This window comes from Simochromis diagramma, unplaced genomic scaffold (genome assembly GCF_900408965.1).
Source record: "Simochromis diagramma unplaced genomic scaffold, fSimDia1.1 OVJJ01000734.1, whole genome shotgun sequence".
NCBI lineage: Eukaryota > Metazoa > Chordata > Actinopteri > Cichliformes > Cichlidae > Simochromis > Simochromis diagramma.
In genome coordinates this window covers 205,311-225,406 of record NW_024387513.1, presented here as the reverse complement: position 1 = coordinate 225,406, position 20,096 = coordinate 205,311, and the positions used below count along the sequence as shown (strand labels likewise).

Genomic DNA, 20,096 nt, shown 5'->3' with positions numbered 1-20,096 from the left:
GGGGGGGCTGTCCTCTAACCAGACTAGTAACTGTGGCTTCTTGTTCTTGGCTGAGGCAGATTTCACTCACTTTATAACAGGCAGACCCCCACTGTCAATGCATTTTTCATACTATACAGTTACACACCAAAGTAGTTTATCGCTGAACCAACTGATTTGGCACATCAGAGGTCAGAGTTCAGCAACTTAATGTCATTCTTGAGAGCTTTAAGGTCGCATGAAAAGCTTTGAGAACAAAAATCCACTATTGTCCTTAAAACAGGTTGACAAAGACATTGTAACAAAACCCACACTTAAGAATCATTTCCTGTTCTTCTGATCACCAGCTGCTCCCTATTATCCAAGTAAACCTAAACACATTCTATTCTTCGAATTGTTTTATTCTACTCACAATAGACACAAAACCCTAAGCGTAGATGTAAGTGCCTTGACAAAATGTCCCAAATTCAGCAGCAGCGCTGAACACGTCGCAAACAGCTGCACATTTTCCTCCACCTGTCCCTCTCCACCTCACGTTGTTATATTTTCCTATTGTGTTTAACAAGGTTTGTGAACTGCATGTTGTCTGTTTCCATGAGCTTAGAAACTGTTTTAATTATAAAGCGAGTGAACCATGATGAGTGTCCACAGTCAGTTATGAAGCTAATAATTAGTGACATCCAATTTATTCTTAATTAGTAAGATGAGCAATGAGGTTGAACACGACCCCACACCACAACGCAGGAGACAGAGCTTTTTGCTTTAGTTTTATATCAAGACCTAAAGTTTGTTTTATTCACAAAACAAGAATAGACTAGACACAACTTTGGAGTTAAAAGTTTTTTTTTTTTTTAAAGTGGATTTCAGTCCGTGATTATGTAAGATGACATGAATGAACGTACATTTCAAAATAAATCAAGATTCATAATCTACATTTCCCAAGACACAAGTTGTTACAAACACCATAACAGCAAGAAGGATGTTTGCTTAGAGAGAAGTGTGTGGCTCTTAAAAGAGCCTTTGTTTTTGGTGAAGCCGAGCGCTTTGCGTTTACTTGGCCTTGGCGGGCTTCTCGGTCTTCTTGGGCAGCAGCACAGCCTGGATGTTGGGCAGCACACCACCCTGGGCGATGGTGACTCCCCCCAGGAGCTTGTTGAGCTCCTCGTCGTTGCGCACAGCCAGCTGCAGGTGACGTGGAATGATACGAGTCTTCTTGTTGTCGCGGGCTGCGTTGCCAGCCAGCTCCAGAATCTCAGCGGTCAGGTACTCGAGCACAGCTGCCAGGTAAACGGGGGCGCCGGCTCCCACACGCTCCGCATAGTTGCCTTTGCGCAGCAGTCTGTGGACACGACCCACGGGGAACTGAAGCCCGGCACGGGATGAGCGGGTCTTGGCCTTAGCTCTGGCTTTGCCGCCAGTCTTTCCGCGCCCACTCATTTTGACAGGTTCTTTTCTTCGTAGTGTCGAGACTAAGAGAAAATGTGTCCCGATCAGCTCAAAGCCTCGCTTATATTTCCGCAGAGCGCGCGCAGCTTCGTCAGGCACCAATCGCAGAGAGACTTGCGGCAGCGCGCAAATTCAATGCACTTTTCTCCCATGAGCAGCACACACCGAGGCGGGGCGATGCTCCACATGGAGGCCGTCACCAATCACGAGCCGGAGCGGCACCGCGTCACAGCCAGTCACACACTATAAGAGCAGCGAGTCTCCTCTGTTCGCTACATTTTCTGCTCTTATCACAGGGAAAGAAAACTGAGGAAGAATGGCAAGAACCAAGCAGACCGCTCGCAAGTCTACTGGCGGCAAAGCCCCCAGGAAGCAGCTGGCCACCAAGGCCGCTCGTAAGAGCGCCCCGGCCACCGGAGGCGTCAAGAAGCCTCACCGTTATAGGCCCGGTACCGTGGCTCTGCGAGAAATCCGCCGTTACCAGAAATCTACCGAGCTGCTGATCCGCAAGCTGCCCTTCCAGCGCTTGGTCCGTGAGATCGCTCAGGACTTCAAGACCGATCTGCGCTTCCAGAGCTCTGCTGTCATGGCTCTGCAGGAGGCCAGCGAGGCTTACCTGGTCGGACTCTTCGAGGACACCAACCTGTGCGCCATCCACGCCAAAAGGGTCACCATCATGCCCAAAGACATCCAGCTGGCTCGCCGCATCCGCGGAGAGAGAGCTTAAGCTGCACGCTCTCCTACCAACAACGGCTCTTTTCAGAGCCACTTCACTCACACAAAGAGCTTGGTCCAGTAGTAGTAGCAGCAGCTCATACTCGCACTTCAATCTTCATGCTCTTTCTATTCTAGAAACTACAGTCGGCATGAACATGGAATTCACTAACTTCTATTACAAGACTTTTTTTTTTTTTTTTTTTTTTTTTTTTTTTTTTTTTTAAGCATGATAATGGCTCTCTCCTTTAATTATTCACGTATTATTTTCCAAAGGTCATCATATTTCAGTGCTTTGTACTAGACAATATGATAGACCACCTGCTCTGAGGTACACAGCGTAGACTCCTATCCGGTTGTTCAGTCTGACGTCACTAGCCGTGTCTGGGTCTAAACTCTGCTGCAGCTCCATATATCAAACGATCACTATGGCATTACTGAGAGTTGAAAAACTGTCTAAAGTCTTTCATCTGTAATAAAATGATCAGTGTTCTGCTCTACCAGGTGTAACAATTGAGTTTAACATCCAGGCATCCATGAAAACGGAATTTATGACATTTAACGGAGTTAGAAGTTAGCAGGGAGTTAGCTCGCTAGCTTCTATCTAAATACAATATAGCATGTCCTGACTGCAGGGTTTTGGAAACAAATTAAAACGTACAGCTCTGCGATCACTTCCAGCATAAATGAAGACAGAAAACTAACTAGACAAATTATTATCTGAAAGCATGAGAGACGTGGTATGGCTCATCTCGCTCGGGCGCCTCCCTGTGAGAGCAGTGGTACAATGGAGTTGTTTTGTTACCACCATGAAATGTCCTATGACAGACTGTGATGAAGATGAGACCCTAGAACATCTTCTATTGGATTGTTATAGGACAACTGAGATCAGGCAGAAGATGACAGAGATTGGCTATGATGTGGATGTTAATATCAAAGCAGTTAAATATGGTTTGTTTAAAGAAAAAATGGGTGAAGACAAAAGGAGACTCTTTTGGTTAGTAATGTGTGTAATAAACACACATATTTGGGAAACCCGTACCAAAGGAGTGTTAGAACAAAAGATAAGTAGTGATGTGGTGAGTAAACATATCATTACAGATCTGCGGAGAAGACGAACAATGGACCTGAAACTTGGGAAAGTTTTCCCCTGGAACAAATTGAAACTGTAAGTTTTAAAAGTGGTTTGTGGACTCAGATGCTCGATTTTCCTCCTTGTTCTCCTTTTTCATTAATGAGTGGTGTGTGATCACGGTTTTGTATATGTAATTGTAAGTGTATGTACATTTTATATGTAGGTTTGTTTACTTTAAATAAAGAGTTTAAAAAAAAAGTAAAAGGGCCAAACTTCAGCCAGGAGAACAACTGAGATAATCCATCCACAATACGAGGTTAGTCATTCATATACTGCTGCATGGGCTGGGCTGTAGTTACATCCTAAGGTTTTAAAAACTGAGCTTAAATAAATGATTAGTGGTAATAAAAGCCGAGGGAGGTCAACAGGGATCATTGACTGTTTTAGGAGCTTTTTGAGATCAAATAGAAGAAAATACATAACATTAAACATGTTAACAACACAAAAGCCATATTAAACGCAGACTACTTTAGACCCGGAAGTAGGATTCGTCGCGTCATCACTGAACAACCGGATAGTTTAAATGTGCTATAAAATACTATAGACATGACAGTAAGGCAAACGTGTTAATATTAGTTTCCAGAGGCTGTTAAAATGTTATCTAACGTTAACATGTTGGTGACACAATTTCATCCTAATGGTACTGACATATTCATAGGGTTCATTTTTGAGACAAATATCAAGATCGGCAGAAACACTGAAGCAGCTACCCATTTTATTCTTGTTATCTATGTCCAATTGTCAGGTGACAGAAGAACCAACACAGTGTTCTATAACTGAAGTAATGTTGTTCAGTCCTTAAAGTCATATTGTTTTATTGTCGTGACTGTATTTCAAGCTTTTTTTTTTTTGTATGATACCTGATTTATATGGAATATGACTGAAGTAAACTAAAGTCTAAAATTCTTAGTCTGTCATTTGTTCAATAGTAATTTAACATTAAGTAATTCAAACTATGAATTGTAATTTTAAATTGTTTAAAAGCATGTAGAATAGCAAATGTAGGAAAGTATATTTCTCCTTTTTTATTTATTTTTTTATCAAGAAACAAAGACAAAAAGCAGGGCAGGGTTCGGTGGTTAAATCATCCGTCCCCACCAATGCCAAAACCAAATCTACGCCCTTGTCAGGATCATCCCCCACCACCTGCAGCTGGCCGTCCACAACGACGAAGAGCTGAACAAGCTGCTTGGCTGAGTGACGATCGCTCAGGGTGGTGTGCTGCCCAACATCCAGGCCAAGAAGAATGAGAAAGCTAAATAAAATCCAGCCACTTTCCTCAACCGACTAACGGCTCTTCTAAGAGCCACTCACAACCTTTGAGAGTACACTTGATTAAAGTAATGAAACTAAATCTTTAATCCATAGGTGTCAAACTCATGTTCACACTAGAACTGAAGTGGGCCAGCCCTGTTAGTCTATCAGTATGTGCAACACATTTAGTTGTTTTACTGCATGCATAAAAATCTGACTGACTTAAATTGTAAAGTTATTATCCAGACTTTTCTTTTCATAAATTTCCTGTAAAAACAGAAATCTGTGTAGTAAGAACATAAACATTGTCTCATTGTTTGTTCCTTAAAGTACTTGCACTAAAACTAAAAAAAAAAAAAAAAAAAAGACAGCTGAGTAGATTAAAGAGGTTCAGATTTATAATTAAAAATCACTACAAACTCTCATTTAGGTCTAAGATTCATTTAGACCAACAGCGAACCACAGCTGTGAGCTACATGCAAACACATTTTGTGTGTGTTGTATTTTCTGTAATTCTGATCTGCTCCCTCAAAGGATCTTTTTTTTTTTTTTTTTTTTTTTTTTTTTTTACCTGGAAGCATGTCAACGTAGACAATCTGGCAAAACTTCTTGTTTGCGATGTGGGTCGTTTCATCACAGAGCATTAACAGTTGCCTTTGATATTTTGTTTGCAGTTTAAACAGACATGTTGGTGAAAATAAAATTTCAGGCACACATCAGAGGAAGAGGCTTCAAAAGCTTCATAGGGCTTCATCCACTCATGTCCACCCTCTACTACAGCGGTCCCCAATCCCAGTTGACGTGGGCCGGTGTCCCTGTAGGTTTTAGATGTGTCCTTGATCCATCACAGCTGATTTAAATGGATAAATTACCTTCTCAACATGTCTTGAAGTTCTCCAGAGGCCTGGTAATGAACTAATCATGTGATTCAGGTGTGTTGATCCAGGGTGAGATCTAAAACCTGCAGGGACACCGGCCCTCGTGGACTGGGATTGGGGACTGCTGCTGTACTAGATCAAAGGTGGGTTGGTTATCTTAAAAAAAAAAAAAAAAAAAAAGACCTACTACATAAGCACCTGTGATGTGTCAGTCGCGAACGAAATGGCTCTTAGAGCCGGATCTTTGACGTGAACGATGCGAGCCGGCTCCTTATCGCAAGCCGTGGGTTGTTTTTTCTCTCTCTTTCTCTCTCTTTTCTTATGATTGTGGGTTGTGCTTTGCGCTGGGAAGAGGGGGGAGGGCGGTAGTTACACTCTCAGTAGCACAGGAACAGAGCAGGAGGAAGAGAGAGGGGAAGAGAACCACGGACAACAACGTCACATTAGAATTCAATTCAATTCAATTTTATTTATATAGCGCCAAATCACAACATAAGTCGCCTCAAGGCGCTTCATAGATACAGAGAAAAACCCAACAATCATATGATCCCCTATGAGCAAGCACTTTGGCAACAGTGGGAAGGAAAAACTCCCTTTTAACAGGAAGAAACCTCCAGCAGAACCAGGCTCAGGGAGGGGCGGAGCCATCTGCTGCGACCGGTTGGGGTGAGAGAAGGAAGACAGGATAAAGACATGCTGTGGAAGAGAGACAGAGGTTAATAACAGATATGATTCAATGCAGAGAGGTCTATTAATACATAGTGAGTGAGAATGGTGACTGGAAAGGAAAAACTCAATGCATCATGGGAATCCCCGGCAGCCTACGTCTATTGCAGCATAACTAAGGGAGGATTCAGGGTCACCTGGTCCAGCCCTAACTATATGCTTTAGCAAAAAGGAAAGTTTTAAGCCTAATCTTAAAAGTAGAGATAGTGTCTGTCTCCCGAATCCAAACTGGAAGCTGGTTCCACAGAAGAGGGGCCTGAAAACTGAAGGCTCTTCCTCTCATTCTACTTTTAAATACTCTAGGAACAACAAGTAGGCCTGCAGAGCGAGAGCGAAGTGCTCTAATAGGGTGATATGATACTACAAGGTCATTAAGATAAGATGGGGCCTGATTATTTAAGACTTTGTATGTGAGGAGCAGGATTTTGAATTCAATTCTGGATTTAACAGGAAGCCAATGAAGGGAAGCCAAAACAGGAGAAATCTGCTCTCTCTTTCTAGTCCCTGTCAGTACTCTTGCTGCAGCATTTTGGATTAACTGAAGGCTTTTCAGTGAGTTTTTTGGACATCCTGATAATAATGAATTACAGTCGTCCAGCCTGGAAGTAATAAATGCATGAACTAGTTTTTCAGCGTCACTCTGAGACAGGATATTTCTAATTTTAGAGATGTTGCGCAAATGGAAGAACGCAGTCTTACATATTTGTTTAATATGTGCGTTGAAGGACATGTCCTGGTCAAAAATGACTCCAAGGTTCCTCACAGCGTTACTGGAGGCCAAGGTAATGCCATCCAGAGTAACAATCTGGTTAGATACCATATTTCTAGGCTTTAGAAAGGTATAGTAATCATCCACAACTATTTTCAGTTGCAGATGATAAAGGATTCAGAAAGTTTATTCATGCAGGCCTATATGACAGTGAATGTGCATGTTCTTTTTGTTTTCATATTAGAATTTATATTTAATTGTGTTGTTTGCAGTGTTTTGTGTTTCACTTTAGATTTGTTTAAAAGGAAAAAGATGAAAATGTAAATAGTTAAAAGCTGAACTGTGAAGTTGATTTTTGTAATATATGATTTATTTCATTTTATGTGGAGTGAATAAATGAAAGTATATTTACGGTGGACCCTAGAGACAAAGCACGTACAAAGCCCCGAAGCACATACAAACTCCAAAACACGTACAAAACACAACAGAAGTGCTCCAGGATGCTCGGCGCAGTGTTGAGCTTTTGTTACCTAGTGGCTACACAAGCCAGGAAGTACCAATGACCGGATTTGGTGTGTGGTAAACAGGTAAATGATCTTTTTTTTTTTTTGAATATATTTATTTGAATATATATATATGAGTGCTTGTGTATAAATACACAAACAATACCCATATGCTTTCATTTCTGTAATTTAAGTGATCTAGATAGCTCTGTTTTGGAAGTTCAGTTAACACTAGGAATATGCTTTGGAATTTATACGTGCTTTCTGGAGTTTGTACATGCTTTGTCTCCAGGGGCCACCGCATACATTTATATATAAACATAGATAAATAAAAACACTTTATTTTGCATTGGTAATTCCTTTTGTGCATAATTTTCTTTTATTGTTCATAAATTAAAGCAACAAAACAACCTGAAGAGCCGGCTCTTTTTAGTTAGCCGAGCCAGAAGCCCCATCACTAATAAGTACTTCTGCTTTAAGTGGATTTGTGGCAGAAAGGCATTTACAAATAAATTGGTTAATTAGTGAAATCTTTCAGTTCTTTCTTTTGGGCTACCCTCCTGCTATAGGCGAGTTTAATGAAACAGTGGTTTTGAATAGGTAGGTCTGTAACTTTAAGTTCAGTTTATGGTTCTGTCAGTTAAGGAGAAAAGAAAGCACACGTGACAAACAGCTTGATATTATAGACTCTAGCAAAACGAAGAGTTAATATGTTAGTTGGTAATTGTTAAAGTTATAACGTAGTACTTCAGAAGTTGCTGGGGGATACTGGCAGATTCGTCTACTTTTTCATGACTTCCCTCTAAATGACAAAAACCAACAAGATCGCAGAACAAAGCTCTGAAAGTGAGAGTGGGTGGCTCTTAAAAGAGCCGTTGGATGGATTAGGGTGAAGGAGTTTAACCGCCGAAGCCGTACAGAGTGCGGCCCTGCCTCTTCAGAGCGTACACCACATCCATGGCGGTCACAGTCTTCCTCTTAGCGTGCTCAGTGTAGGTGACGGCGTCACGGATGACGTTCTCCAGGAACACCTTGAGCACACCGCGGGTCTCCTCGTAGATCAGACCGGAGATACGCTTCACTCCGCCACGGCGAGCCAGACGGCGGATGGCCGGTTTAGTGATGCCCTGGATGTTATCACGGAGAACTTTACGGTGACGCTTTGCGCCTCCTTTGCCGAGTCCTTTGCCGCCCTTGCCTCGTCCACTCATGGTTAAAGTTTCTTCTCTGAACGAACAAAGTCGAATGAATCTCAACCCCACGGAGCCGTGTTATTATCTGTGCTCGGCGGACGTAAAAGAAAACAGACGGTTCGCTGGACCGCTCGAAGCTCAGTGGCCCCGCCCACTCTTCTATTCTCCAAATGTGGAAATGTTGTCTTTTGTTAATGACAAATTAAGTCTAACCGAAGGGAGGCTCACACCAAATCGCAACTTTCAACCTCAGCTTTAGTGGAAAACTACTGAGGAGGGGGACACAGGGCAGCCACCGACTCTTCTCCTCCAGCTGGGAGGGCCTTAACACTACAGAACTCCATATGTTCAAATGTACATGAATCAAAATGGTTATGAAACGAGTAACGAAATAAATACATGGTAAAATAAATAGCAGTACGGGCTCAGCTTGGAATAAAATGTGTCCTTGAAATGACTGAATGTCAATTCCACTGGCCTAGATTTCGTCAGGTAAGGTTGTAAAGTAGAGCATTTCAAGTGGATTATGTTGGGCAGGTATCATTAAAATATACAGTTTACTTCCACTACAACAGCCAGTGTAGGCTTTAAAAAAATAAAAATAGAACTCAATATTTCATACATGAATAATAATAATAATAATAATAATAATAATAATAATAATAAGCATCTATAAATGTATTGTGTTTAATAGAATATTTTAAAATGTAGTTGATAACTTAACAGTGAAGCAAGAGCATGGTGCTGCATATAACAGACAGGACCATAGATGGGTCTAGAAAATGTGGAGCAATTTAATTTATTTCTTCTCTTTAGCTGATAGTTGGCGGGGCCCAGGTAGACTGTAACTGCATCTCTAATTTGTAAGTTCATAAGCATTTTTTTCTTTTCACAATCAATTCTGCCCGCATGTCAAAGATATGTATAGGAAAGTTTCCTTAATATAATATTTATAAAAAAGAAATACCCGTCTAGCGATTAATTGTATAAGTGCATGGAGGTGGGACCTCACAGCAGAAGCCGAAAACTGCAACAAGATGAATACAGACGACTAAAACTATACAGACACGAGCGTGCAATAAAAAGCTGCAACATGAATATTGATACTAGTTTTGTGCCAAAGCATTTTAATCTAATGACTGCTCAACTTTGCATTTCAGAAGAGAGAAAAAAAAAAAAAGTATACTTTGAACTAAAACCAAGTGTTAAATAAAAAGTCGCATTAATTCTGCTCGTAGAAAGACAAAGTCACTACAAAGTAAAAACCGGAACACATTTCTGTTGACTAGGGTCAGTACAGCGGATTGATAGCACCCAGTGACACAAAGGCGCACATCCGCGATTATAGTAGTTGTAACATAGTGAGCTGCATGTTTAACAGTTGGAATTCTGCTCGTCAGTTTAGTGTGTGGCTCTGAAAAGAGCCGTTGTGTTGACGTGTGAGATCTAGTCAGCTTACTTAGAGCTCGTGTACTTTGTGACGGCCTTGGTGCCCTCAGACACTGCGTGCTTGGCCAGCTCACCGGGGAGAAGCAGGCGCACTGCGGTCTGGATCTCCCTGGAAGTGATGGTGGAGCGCTTGTTGTAGTGGGCCAGGCGAGATGCCTCGGCAGCGATGCGCTCGAAGATGTCGTTGACAAACGAGTTCATGATGCTCATGGCTTTAGAAGAGATCCCGGTGTCGGGGTGGACCTGCTTCAGCACCTTGTACACGTAGATGGCGTAGCTCTCCTTCCTGGTCTTTCTCTTCTTCTTGCCGCCCTTGCCGGCGGTCTTGGTCACGGCTTTCTTGGAGCCCTTCTTGGGCGCTGACTTGGCGGGTTCAGGCATTTTCTCTCCTCGATACTCTGCAGTAACGAATGAGCTGTTTGACCGAGAGCGGCGCTTTTTATACAGGCTGTATGCTAATACCACTGCGCGGGCCCTCGGATCTCATTGGTGGAGCCGCACAGTGGGCCGGACGTTGTGTTGGAGGGAGTTTGTGAACTTTGCTGAAACAGGCGCGCATCTAACAAAGACAGTGGGCTGTGTGATTGTGTCCTCGTTTACTGACAGTCATTTGTTCTAAATGAACAGTAAATGTAGAGCTCTGTGTGGCAGATATGGATGTGTTAGTAGCAGTATTGTCTTCGGACAACAATGCCATCATTTTAATAACAATTCTGCCTTGTTTCATGTTTCTGTAGCGCCCATGTAACATGGTGATAGTCACAGTTTACGCTCACCAACACACAGCTTTAAAACTGAGTTTTAGCTCTCAGTGGAGATTAAACACTGGGCATAATTAGGTAACTGCATGGTTTTACTGAAGTCTAATGTCTCACTGGAGCACACATATTAGACTGAACCCCCTCTATATATATATATATATATAGTGTACAGGAACATCTGTGCCGAGTATAACCTGGAAGTCCCGAGGTCAAAATGGGAGATGCCCCCAAGGTTTATTACAGGCAGCCAAGCTTTAGGAGTTCCTGTCTTGTGTTTTAAATGTTGTATTTAAGTGTTTAGTTAAGATGCAAACGTTGTGATCTGCAGTTGTAGGTATTGCTATGGTTTATGGTTTATTTAATTGCAGGTGTTGTTAGTTTATGTGGAGATGTTACTGTGTGTTTGCATGGTTTGTTTAGCTGGGTTTATCAATGTTACTTGTTGGCAGAAAAGAGCAAATGCATCGCAGTAAATTTAGATACATGATTTTCTCTTATCTTCTTATATAAACAAAGTTCAGTCTTCTACAATTTAAATGAGGGTGACACATCTTGGCAAAGTTCAGAGTGATACATATTTAAATGTAGGGTGTAGGAAACTTTTTTTTTTTTCTGGAGAAAAACATCATGTTAGCAGCTTTAGTGGAGCAGCTGAAGAAGACTGGACTCCAAGCTGCTCCAGCTGATCACTGCTATGCTGGACCTGAAGATGTGGCCTGTGATGTCTGCACTGGGAGGAAGCTGAAAGCCATCAAGTCCTGTTTATCTTGTCCAGCCTCTTACTGTGAGAAACACCTCCAACCTCACTATGATGCAGCTCCATTAAAGAAATACAAGCTGGTGGCTGCCTCCAAGAAGCTCCAGGAGAACATCTGCTCTCGTCATGATGAGGTGATGAAGATTTTCTGTCGTACTGATCAGCATCTGTTAAGCAGGTTTATGTTTTGAGTAGCATTTCTGTTTTTATCATTTTTTTGGTTTGTTTTTACTGTTTTGTCATCATTATTGTTGCTTTAATTTTTACCAGGAAAGAAACAGATGCAGGGATGCAGTCGTTGTGGATCTACTTTTAGCAAACATCTGCAGCATTTTTACATTTAAAAGAGGTCCAATAAGGATTTCTTGATGATCTCTTTAATCATGTCTTTAAATATTTAAATGTTCACAGTAATATAACATACTTACTGTGTCATTAAAATATATGAATAAAATTTATGTTGTCCTCATAAGTTGGAAATCATGAATTGCTTAATCAATCAAATATTTGAATCTAAAAGTGTTATGATTTATTAGTTTATTTTATTTCATATGTATTTGATTTTGTAAAACCTCTGCACGTCTTTCAGAATGGAAACACTGATACAGACAGTTTGCAACTAGCTTGATACTCATGTTTGTGCAAATGTGGAGTCACATGATCACGCTGCTGTAAACCCGTGTAGTCAGTAGATGGTGCTGTTGGACTGTGTTTGTCTTTATGAACGCTGTAACGTCAGAGTTAGGATGTACTTCATTTAACACAGAAATATGTGTACGAGTTTTAGTTTAAATAATTATAACTGTTATATAAACCTACAGACATGACATGAAACTAAATGTTATTTCTTGTTGTTTATTTCCTTTTCAGAGCAAAGCTCAATGCACACTCACAGATTACAAAGACTGTAAAACCTGTACTGTGCCCTTCATTACTGTGCTGTGTAAATATCTGAGCCAATGAAATAAATGACTGGACTGCATGTGATTGACTCCTGCTTGTTCTGATCAACACCCCCAGAAAGACACAACACAAAGAGCTGCAATACGTACCAGTTATCAATATTCTGATTGGCTGACCTCCATTCCTATGGTCTCTGCTTTCAACCACACAAACCCCCTCACCACCACCTCTCCCCCTTCAGCTACAAGTGCAAGTTTTGTACCAGATTTCTCTTAAGAAGAGCTGCAAAAGTGGAAGCTCACAATGTGTGAATTTGTGACTTGAGAGGGAGAAGTCAGGCTTTCAGGGCCAAGAGGCCAGCGTGAAAGTGAACCCACAAGCAGACTCAAGTCACAGCTGTTTCAACCTCAAACTGATTTTATTAAATACAGAGAGAGAGCTGTAAAATGTTACAGATTGCTTCCTTGGCAGGCTGGTGAATCTGGGTTTTGGAGGAAGGGAGACCTTTTCTGAAGTCATGGATGGTTACAGTGAGCAGGAAAGCAGGCAGGTTTACAGATTCTCCACAGGAAGTTGGGTGAAACTGAGCGACGGTTCCTGGCAGGTAAGATTCAGGCAGGCAGCTGGTTGGAAGGAAGGACCAGTGACAGAAGAAATCCAGATAAGAGTCGAGGTGAGTGGATAATGATCTGTAGGTGCAGGAAACTGGAGACACAGAGAAGGCGAAATTAAACAGAGGAACACTTGGAGCAAGCAGAACATGGAGGCTGATTTAAAACTACTGTTTAGATGACAATCTGATAAATACTCTGAGGTGGTCCTTAAAACTTCATCGCTGATTGCAGACAATGAGCCACATGTGGAGAGAGGCAGATGTAGACCCAGAACTTCACCTGGAGGAAGGACCTGAGCTTTGAACAGAGTAAGAAAACATTCCCCAAAACACCACCGACACCCCGGATCATGACACCAGCACTTGTATTCACTGATCTGAGAGGTTGGAATCACAGAGTTGTGGTTCCAAGTAGTAAAAATAATAAATAAGAGTAAAATTTGAATTGCAAGTCTGCAGCTCTCAATATATCTGTGAAAATATCAGTTGTTTGCAAATATTTTTTGCTGTATCTGCGAGTTTAAAAGACAAGAATGTGAAAACATTTTATAAGTGAGAAAACCCTGTTCTACACATTCTGACTTTTATTCTGTAAATGTTCACATTTTGCAGCATATTTAACTTGATATTCAACGTTGTAAAACACAAAAATACTTGCAGTAAAGATAAAGTCACTGGCTCTGTGTCTGAAAACCAAATGTCTCTTATTTGAAGGATTAATAACTGTGTGATATTTAATGATTTTTGTGTCTGAATGTGAACATGTTTGAAATGAAAAACAATTCATGGTATAATATGTGCCATGGTGTTACAATGTGGCAGCTTTTTTATTTACTTGTTGTTCAAAGGGTTAAACAAACAGTGTCTACGTCAAACTGCTCCACTTCCTGGACTGGGTTAAAGCCTGATAACTCCTCCCTCTTCTTCCTGAAACACTGTAAATGTATTTCCTTGTTCCCTCCCCTTTAGATCTGCAGTTTGAAGATGGGTATAACAAACATGTTGCAACGTCTCAGAGCCGACAGGCTCCATTCACTTCAGAAAAGTATATTATGAGATCAGAGGTCAGAATGCTTTCGTTTCTGCCAGAGAGAAACTGAGAGGAGAAATGGCGCAGAAAGGAGTTCAGCTGGACAAAGACACAATTTCTTGTTCCATCTGTTTGGATCTACTGAAGGATCCGGTGACTACAGCCTGTGGACACAGCTACTGCATGAACTGTATTAAGAGTTTCTGGGATGAAGAGGACAGGAAGGGAATCCACAGCTGCCCTCAGTGCAGGAAGACTTTCACACCGAGGCCTGTCCTGGAGAAAAACGTCATGTTAGCAGCTTTAGTGGAGCAGCTGAAGAAGACTGGACTCCGAGCTGCTCCAGCTGATCACTGCTATGCTGGACCTGAAGATGTGGCCTGTGATGTCTGCACTGGGAGGAAGCTGAAAGCCATCAAGTCCTGTTTAGTCTGTCTGATCTCCTACTGTGAGAAACACATACAGCTTCATCTGGAGTCTCCTGCCTTTGAAAAACACAAGCTGGTGGCCCCCTCCAAGAAGCTCCAGGAGAACATCTGCTCTCGTCATGATGAGGTGATGAAGATTTTCTGTCGTACTGATCAGCAGAGTATCAGTTATCTCTGCACAATGGATGAACATAAAGGCCATGAAACAGTCCCAGCTGCAGCAGAAAGGACTGAGAAGCAGAAGGAGCTCGAGGTGAGACAACTAAACATCCAGCAGAGAATCCAGGAGCGAGAGAAAGATGTGAAGCTGCTCCATCAGGAGGTGGAGGCCATCAATGGCTCTGCTGATAAAGCAGTGGAGGACAGTGAGAAGATGTTCACTGAGCTGATCCGTCTCCTCCAGAAAAGAAGCTCTGATGTGAAGCAGCAGGTCAGATCCCAGCAGGAAACTGAAGTGAGTCGAGTCAAAGAGCTTCAGGAGAAGCTGGAGCAGGAGATCGCTGAGCTGAAGAGGAAAGACGGCGAGCTGGAGCAGCTCTCACACACAGAGGATCACAACCAGTTTCTACACAACTACCCCTCACTGTCAGCACTCAGTGAGTCTACACACTCATCCAGCATCAATATTCGTCCTCTGAGCTACTTTGAGGATGTGACAGCAGCTGTGTCAGAGACCAGAGATAAACTACAGGACATTCTGAGAGAGGAATGGACAAACATCTCACTGACAGTCACTGAAGTGGATGTTTTACTGTCAGCAGCAGAGCCAAAGACCAGAGCTGGATTCTTAAAATATTCATGTGAAATCACACTGGATCCAAACACAACTCACAGACGTCTGTTATTATCTGAGAGGAACAGAAAAGTAACAAGAATGGAACAACAACAGTCTTATTCTGATCATCCAGACAGATTCAGTAAAATATGTCAGGTCCTGAGTAGAGAGAGTCTGACTGGACGTTGTTACTGGGAGGTGGAGTGGAGAGGGATAGCAGTTGATGTAGCAGTCACATACAAGAATATCAGCAGAGCAGGGGGGGGGGTAATGAATATTTTTTTGGATTCAATGACAAATCTTGGTCTTTACGCTCTAACACAAACAGTTTTCAATTTTGCCACAACAATGTCCAAACTGTCCTCTCAGGTCCTCAGTCCTCCAGAGTAGGAGTGTACCTGGATCACAGAGCAGGTATTCTGTCTTTCTACAGCGTCTCTGAAACCATGACTCTCCTCCACAGAGTCCAGACCACATTCACTCAGCCGCTCTGTGCTGGACGTTGTCTTTGCCTGTTTGGAACTGCAAAGTTGAATAAAGTCAAATAGACCTTTGAGCTTCCAGTTTTTTGTTCTTGTCTATCTTTGCTGTTGAGAGCTCACTGTTGTGCTGTTTCTTCTCTGCACAGAGATCACTTTATAGCTGCGAGTTTGACATCTTATGATTGATTGTCTGTAATTTTGTAAATTTACCTGAAATTGTATTCAAATCAATGCAGCACTTTTTCTCCGTTGAATCTTTGTGAACAGATCAGAGTGACATGTGAGAAATTTATTTCAAAACAGTTTCCACTAGACACCAAAGTAAGTAAAGGAAGTAATGATCATAAAAATAATTAAGCAATAATTCAACAGTTTTAGGGCTTCGAGTTTTTTCATTGCTTAAACGACAATAACACTGGAACTTTATTTATTTTTATTTCTTAAAGATTTGGATTTTATAGGTGGCCAGTCTTATGTAGTTTAAATAGAACAAACTACATATTATGTAGTTTGTTCTATTTTCTGAATTGGCAGGATTTCTCTTCCTTTCTGTTGTTTATTTACTTCCTTTACATAGAAGAAAATATTGTTTTAATACAAGAAGACCTGCACAAAAAGTAGTTCATGTCTCTCAGTCAGTCCAGTGTGTGACGTCTCGTGAACCGAGTAAGATCGATGGAGGGAGTTTGTGGCAGAAATTAACTGACAGATTAAACGTTGTGAATAATTCTCAAACTGCTTTGACGCTGTGTTGATGAGAGTAAATCTAAGTTTCATAGTCTTTTAAAATCAATAAAATGATGAATTCTCTGATGGTTTTTATCTTGACCTACAGAAAGCTTTTCATACAGTAGATCATATCAGTTATTCAGGAAACTAGAGAGATATGGAACAAGATGTTTAGCCTATTCCTGGTTAGAAAATGGACAACTGTGAGTGTAACAATCTAAAACCCAAATTATTCTACAATACATTTGTATACACACTAGAGAAACTAAAGGCAAGCAGTGATGGGAAATATTGCACAACTAAAATTACTGCCATTATGTGTAGTTAACTTGCAATATCATCTCTCATGTGGTTATTTCAATGATAGGATGAATGAATTCATAAATTGGTAAACAAACAGACACATTTACTACATTTCATGAACACCAAACGTTCTATCAAGAGAGCAAATTTGTAGCTAAAACATGATCAAGTGAGTAATGTACTAAGCAGGGCCAGATCTACAGTGGTGGCATGTGCCACCCTACATTAACTTCTTTCCACCCTTGGTACCTCCCCACTTTTGCATGTGAGTATGTCGTTTATTTAAATAAGCTAGAATTAACACTTTGAGCCTAGCTAAATTTAACACTGAATATAAATTCTAAAACTGAATATATTTCATATATATTGCAAAGCTTAATATACTGTACTCTCATGCTCATTAATTTGACTATGTTTCCATAATTTTTGTTCTTTGCTGACTATGAAGAAAAGTTTTATTATATATTTTATTTGTATTTATTATTATTTTATTTATCTGTTTTAACAGTCTTTTTTTTTTTTTGCACACTAAGTGTTTTCCCTGACAGGTGCAATTATATTTTTTATAGGCAAATTGAGAGTGACTACCAGTATAGTTTAATGTGCAGTTGTACCTAATCAAGTGGCCCATGCATTTAGAAGTTTTTGTCTGTAATTGTAGTTTTTACCACAACATCTAGAATACATCCTACTTATCACTGCATGTGTTGAAATTATGACTAAATCCATCTTTTAAACTTTTCTTCTGTAGGAGACATAACAAATCATCTAAAAATATATAAGGTTAATTTCAATATGGCAAAAAAAATGAACATACACAAAGTAAAATTAAATCCAATGTTCATACTGTATAAACCACTGAATACATGAAGTTTACAGGTAGCAACATTCACAAGACCAAGGTTTTGGTTGTGATATTATTTTCACTCTTCGTGAAATGTTTCTTTGTTCTCTATTATTTTAATAGTTTGTATCTCTTTTTGCACTGAGTCCAGTGAAGACGGAGCGCTTCTGACCAGGGGCGATTTTAGCACATTTTAAGCACCCCCAAAGATTTCTTACTTTTTTTGATAATATTTGCTGTTTGTGTGACACACTACTAAAAATATAACAAACCATACAATACCTGGTTGAGCCATAACATTTTAACAACAAATGTATAGATAACCCCCCCCCTCTCCCAAAATGGTTTGTTCCAGCTCCCCCCTGCTCTGGCTCTAGCGCTGTTGCTGCCAGAGCGATTAGTGATGGGATTTCCGGCTCTTTTTAGAGAACCGGCTCTTTCGGCTCTGCTCACTAAAAAGAGTCGGCTCTTTCGGCTCCCAACCGGCTCTTCAGGTTGTTTTGTTGCTTTAATTAATTTATTATTAACAATAATATAAAATTATGCACAAAAGGAATTACTAATGTAAAAACAAGTGGTTTTATTTACATATGTTTATATATAAATATATGCGGTGGCCCCTAGAGACAAAGCACGTACAAACTCCAAAATACATTTCTAGCGTTAACTGAACTTCCAAAACAGAGCTACTAGATCACTTAAATTACACAATTGTGTATGTACGTGTGTATGGTTTGTGTATTTATACACAAGCACTCATATATATTCAAATAATTTAAACAAATGTTCATTTACCTGTTACTACCACACACCAAATCCGGTCGTTGGTACTTGCTGGCTTGTGTAGCCACTAAAAGCTCAACACTGTGCCTAGAATTCTGGAGCACTTCTGTTGTGTTTTGTATGTGCTTCGGGGTTTGTACGTGTTTCAGAGTTCGTACGTGTTTTGAAGTTTGTACATGCTTTGTCTCTAGGGGCCACCGTAAATATACTTTTATTTATTCACTCCACATAAAATGTAATAAATAAATCATATAATACAAAACCCATCTATTCACAGTTCAACTTTTAACTATTTCAATTTTCAGCTTTTTACTTTTAAACAAATTTAAAGTGAAACAACACAAAACACTGCAAACCACAACACAATTAAATATAAATTAAAATATGAAAACAAAAAGAAGATGCACATTCTCTGTCATATGGACCTGCATGAATAAACTTTCTGAATCCTTTATCATCCGCAACTGAAAATAGTTGTGGATGATTACTATACCTTTCTAATGTGACGTTGTTATCCCTGGCTCTCTTTCTCTGTCCCTCCCTCCTGCTCTGTTCCTGTGCTGCTGCGAGTGTAACTACCGCCCCTCCCCCCTCATCCCAGCACAAAGCATAAGGGGTTCATAAGGGAGTGAAGCGGAAGCGAGTGAGAGGGTGAGATGCAGCGGAGCGGAGGTGTAAGTGCCTGACTTAAATCAGGACATATTGGCTGCATTTAGGTCGGAGTCAGACCATGTTTCTTTTTAGCTGAAAAACATTACACCCAGGTAACCTGCTGTGTTGAAAACGTGTTTTCCGACGATGTTTGCTACCCTACAATCCGTCCTACTCGGTAGTAAAATCAGTGACATTAGACCGTCTTGTTTCTCCCATTGAAATGTATACAGCCTATTTAAAATCTAAAATTTAAAACTGTCCGTAGCCTACTGTTGTTACCACTGTCCTGTTTGAAATGGATACTAGCTAGCTAACTGACTGGATGCCCATCAACCTTATAACTCCTGTTGTGTGTGTGTCTGTGTGTGTGTGTGTGTGTGTAGAGAGACAGCCACGTTCATAATGGATATAAGGATTTTTTTTTCAAAAAAAGGAGCCACATTCAGGTAAAAGTGTGAAGTCAAATGATCCGTCAATCTAGAATAATGTTGGATCAGTGTTTCAATATTTATATCTTTTATTAGATGTTCATGTGGTCTGGTTATTTGCCTTTTGGTTGAAAGTACACTGAGAGAGGACTTTTTGTTAGTGATCTTAATAGTATTTTTTTTTTTCATATTAATGTAATTTTTCATCTAATTGAGAGGGGAACGTGAGGAGTAAGTACAAGGTCAAGAAGAACCAGGTAAGAAAACAGACAGGGAACAGTGACAGGCAAAACAGAAACTGTTGAACTGACAAAGACAAAAAACCTTATTTTACTTACACAATCTCGAAGTTGTGTCCTTCCTATATTAAAGCTGCTATACAGAATCTGCAAAACAACTGGGTTGAAAACATTTTTGACCCTCTTTAACAACATTCCAACATAACATTATCATTGATTGGGGAGTTTAAAATTAATTATATATTTTTATGCGGTTCAGCAACAACTCTACTAAAACTTATGACTGCCTCAGTACATACATCACATTTGCACAGAAAATGCCAAACGGTTCCCTGGTGGAGTGAGGAGCTGTAAAGAGAAGCAGAGTGCTCTTTTTATATT

The 20,096-nt window shown here is 40.5% G+C and overlaps 5 protein-coding genes across 5 annotated transcripts; 2 read left to right on the top strand and 3 right to left on the bottom strand.

Annotated features, from left to right (window-relative positions):
- Window positions 1–1,005: 1,005 nt before the first annotated feature.
- LOC120725815 (histone H2A-like) lies at window positions 1,006–1,455 on the bottom strand. The gene has a single exon (XM_040018863.1). It carries the CDS (start codon window positions 1,414–1,416, stop codon window positions 1,030–1,032), a length of 387 nt encoding a protein of 128 aa, XP_039874797.1. The 5' UTR covers window positions 1,417–1,455; the 3' UTR covers window positions 1,006–1,029.
- Window positions 1,456–1,703: 248 nt separating this feature from the next.
- Window positions 1,704–2,205, top strand: LOC120725813 (histone H3). The gene has a single exon (XM_040018862.1). The coding sequence runs from the start codon at window positions 1,742–1,744 to the stop codon at window positions 2,150–2,152; it is 411 nt and encodes a 136-aa protein (XP_039874796.1). The 5' UTR covers window positions 1,704–1,741; the 3' UTR covers window positions 2,153–2,205.
- Window positions 2,206–8,222: 6,017 nt separating this feature from the next.
- Window positions 8,223–8,601, bottom strand: LOC120725819 (histone H4). The gene has a single exon (XM_040018867.1). The coding sequence runs from the start codon at window positions 8,553–8,555 to the stop codon at window positions 8,244–8,246; it is 312 nt and encodes a 103-aa protein (XP_039874801.1). The 5' UTR covers window positions 8,556–8,601; the 3' UTR covers window positions 8,223–8,243.
- Window positions 8,602–9,942: 1,341 nt separating this feature from the next.
- Window positions 9,943–10,410, bottom strand: LOC120725816 (histone H2B 1/2-like). Its single transcript, XM_040018864.1, has one exon. It carries the CDS (start codon window positions 10,365–10,367, stop codon window positions 9,993–9,995), a length of 375 nt encoding a protein of 124 aa, XP_039874798.1. The 5' UTR covers window positions 10,368–10,410; the 3' UTR covers window positions 9,943–9,992.
- Window positions 10,411–13,998: 3,588 nt separating this feature from the next.
- LOC120725809 (E3 ubiquitin/ISG15 ligase TRIM25-like) lies at window positions 13,999–15,163 on the top strand (the record flags this gene model as incomplete). Its single annotated transcript, XM_040018857.1, has 1 exon — window positions 13,999–15,163. A coding segment is annotated over exon 1 (1,035 nt), but the record flags the coding sequence as incomplete, so codon positions are not given.
- Window positions 15,164–20,096: the final 4,933 nt, after the last annotated feature.

Coding starts and splice junctions, on each gene's coding strand:
- LOC120725816 (XM_040018864.1), bottom strand. CDS start 10,367: ATGCCTGAACCCGCCAAGTCAGCGCCCAAGAAGGGCTCCAAGAAAGCC.
- LOC120725815 (XM_040018863.1), bottom strand. CDS start 1,416: ATGAGTGGGCGCGGAAAGACTGGCGGCAAAGCCAGAGCTAAGGCCAAG.
- LOC120725819 (XM_040018867.1), bottom strand. CDS start 8,555: ATGAGTGGACGAGGCAAGGGCGGCAAAGGACTCGGCAAAGGAGGCGCA.
- LOC120725813 (XM_040018862.1), top strand. CDS start 1,742: ATGGCAAGAACCAAGCAGACCGCTCGCAAGTCTACTGGCGGCAAAGCC.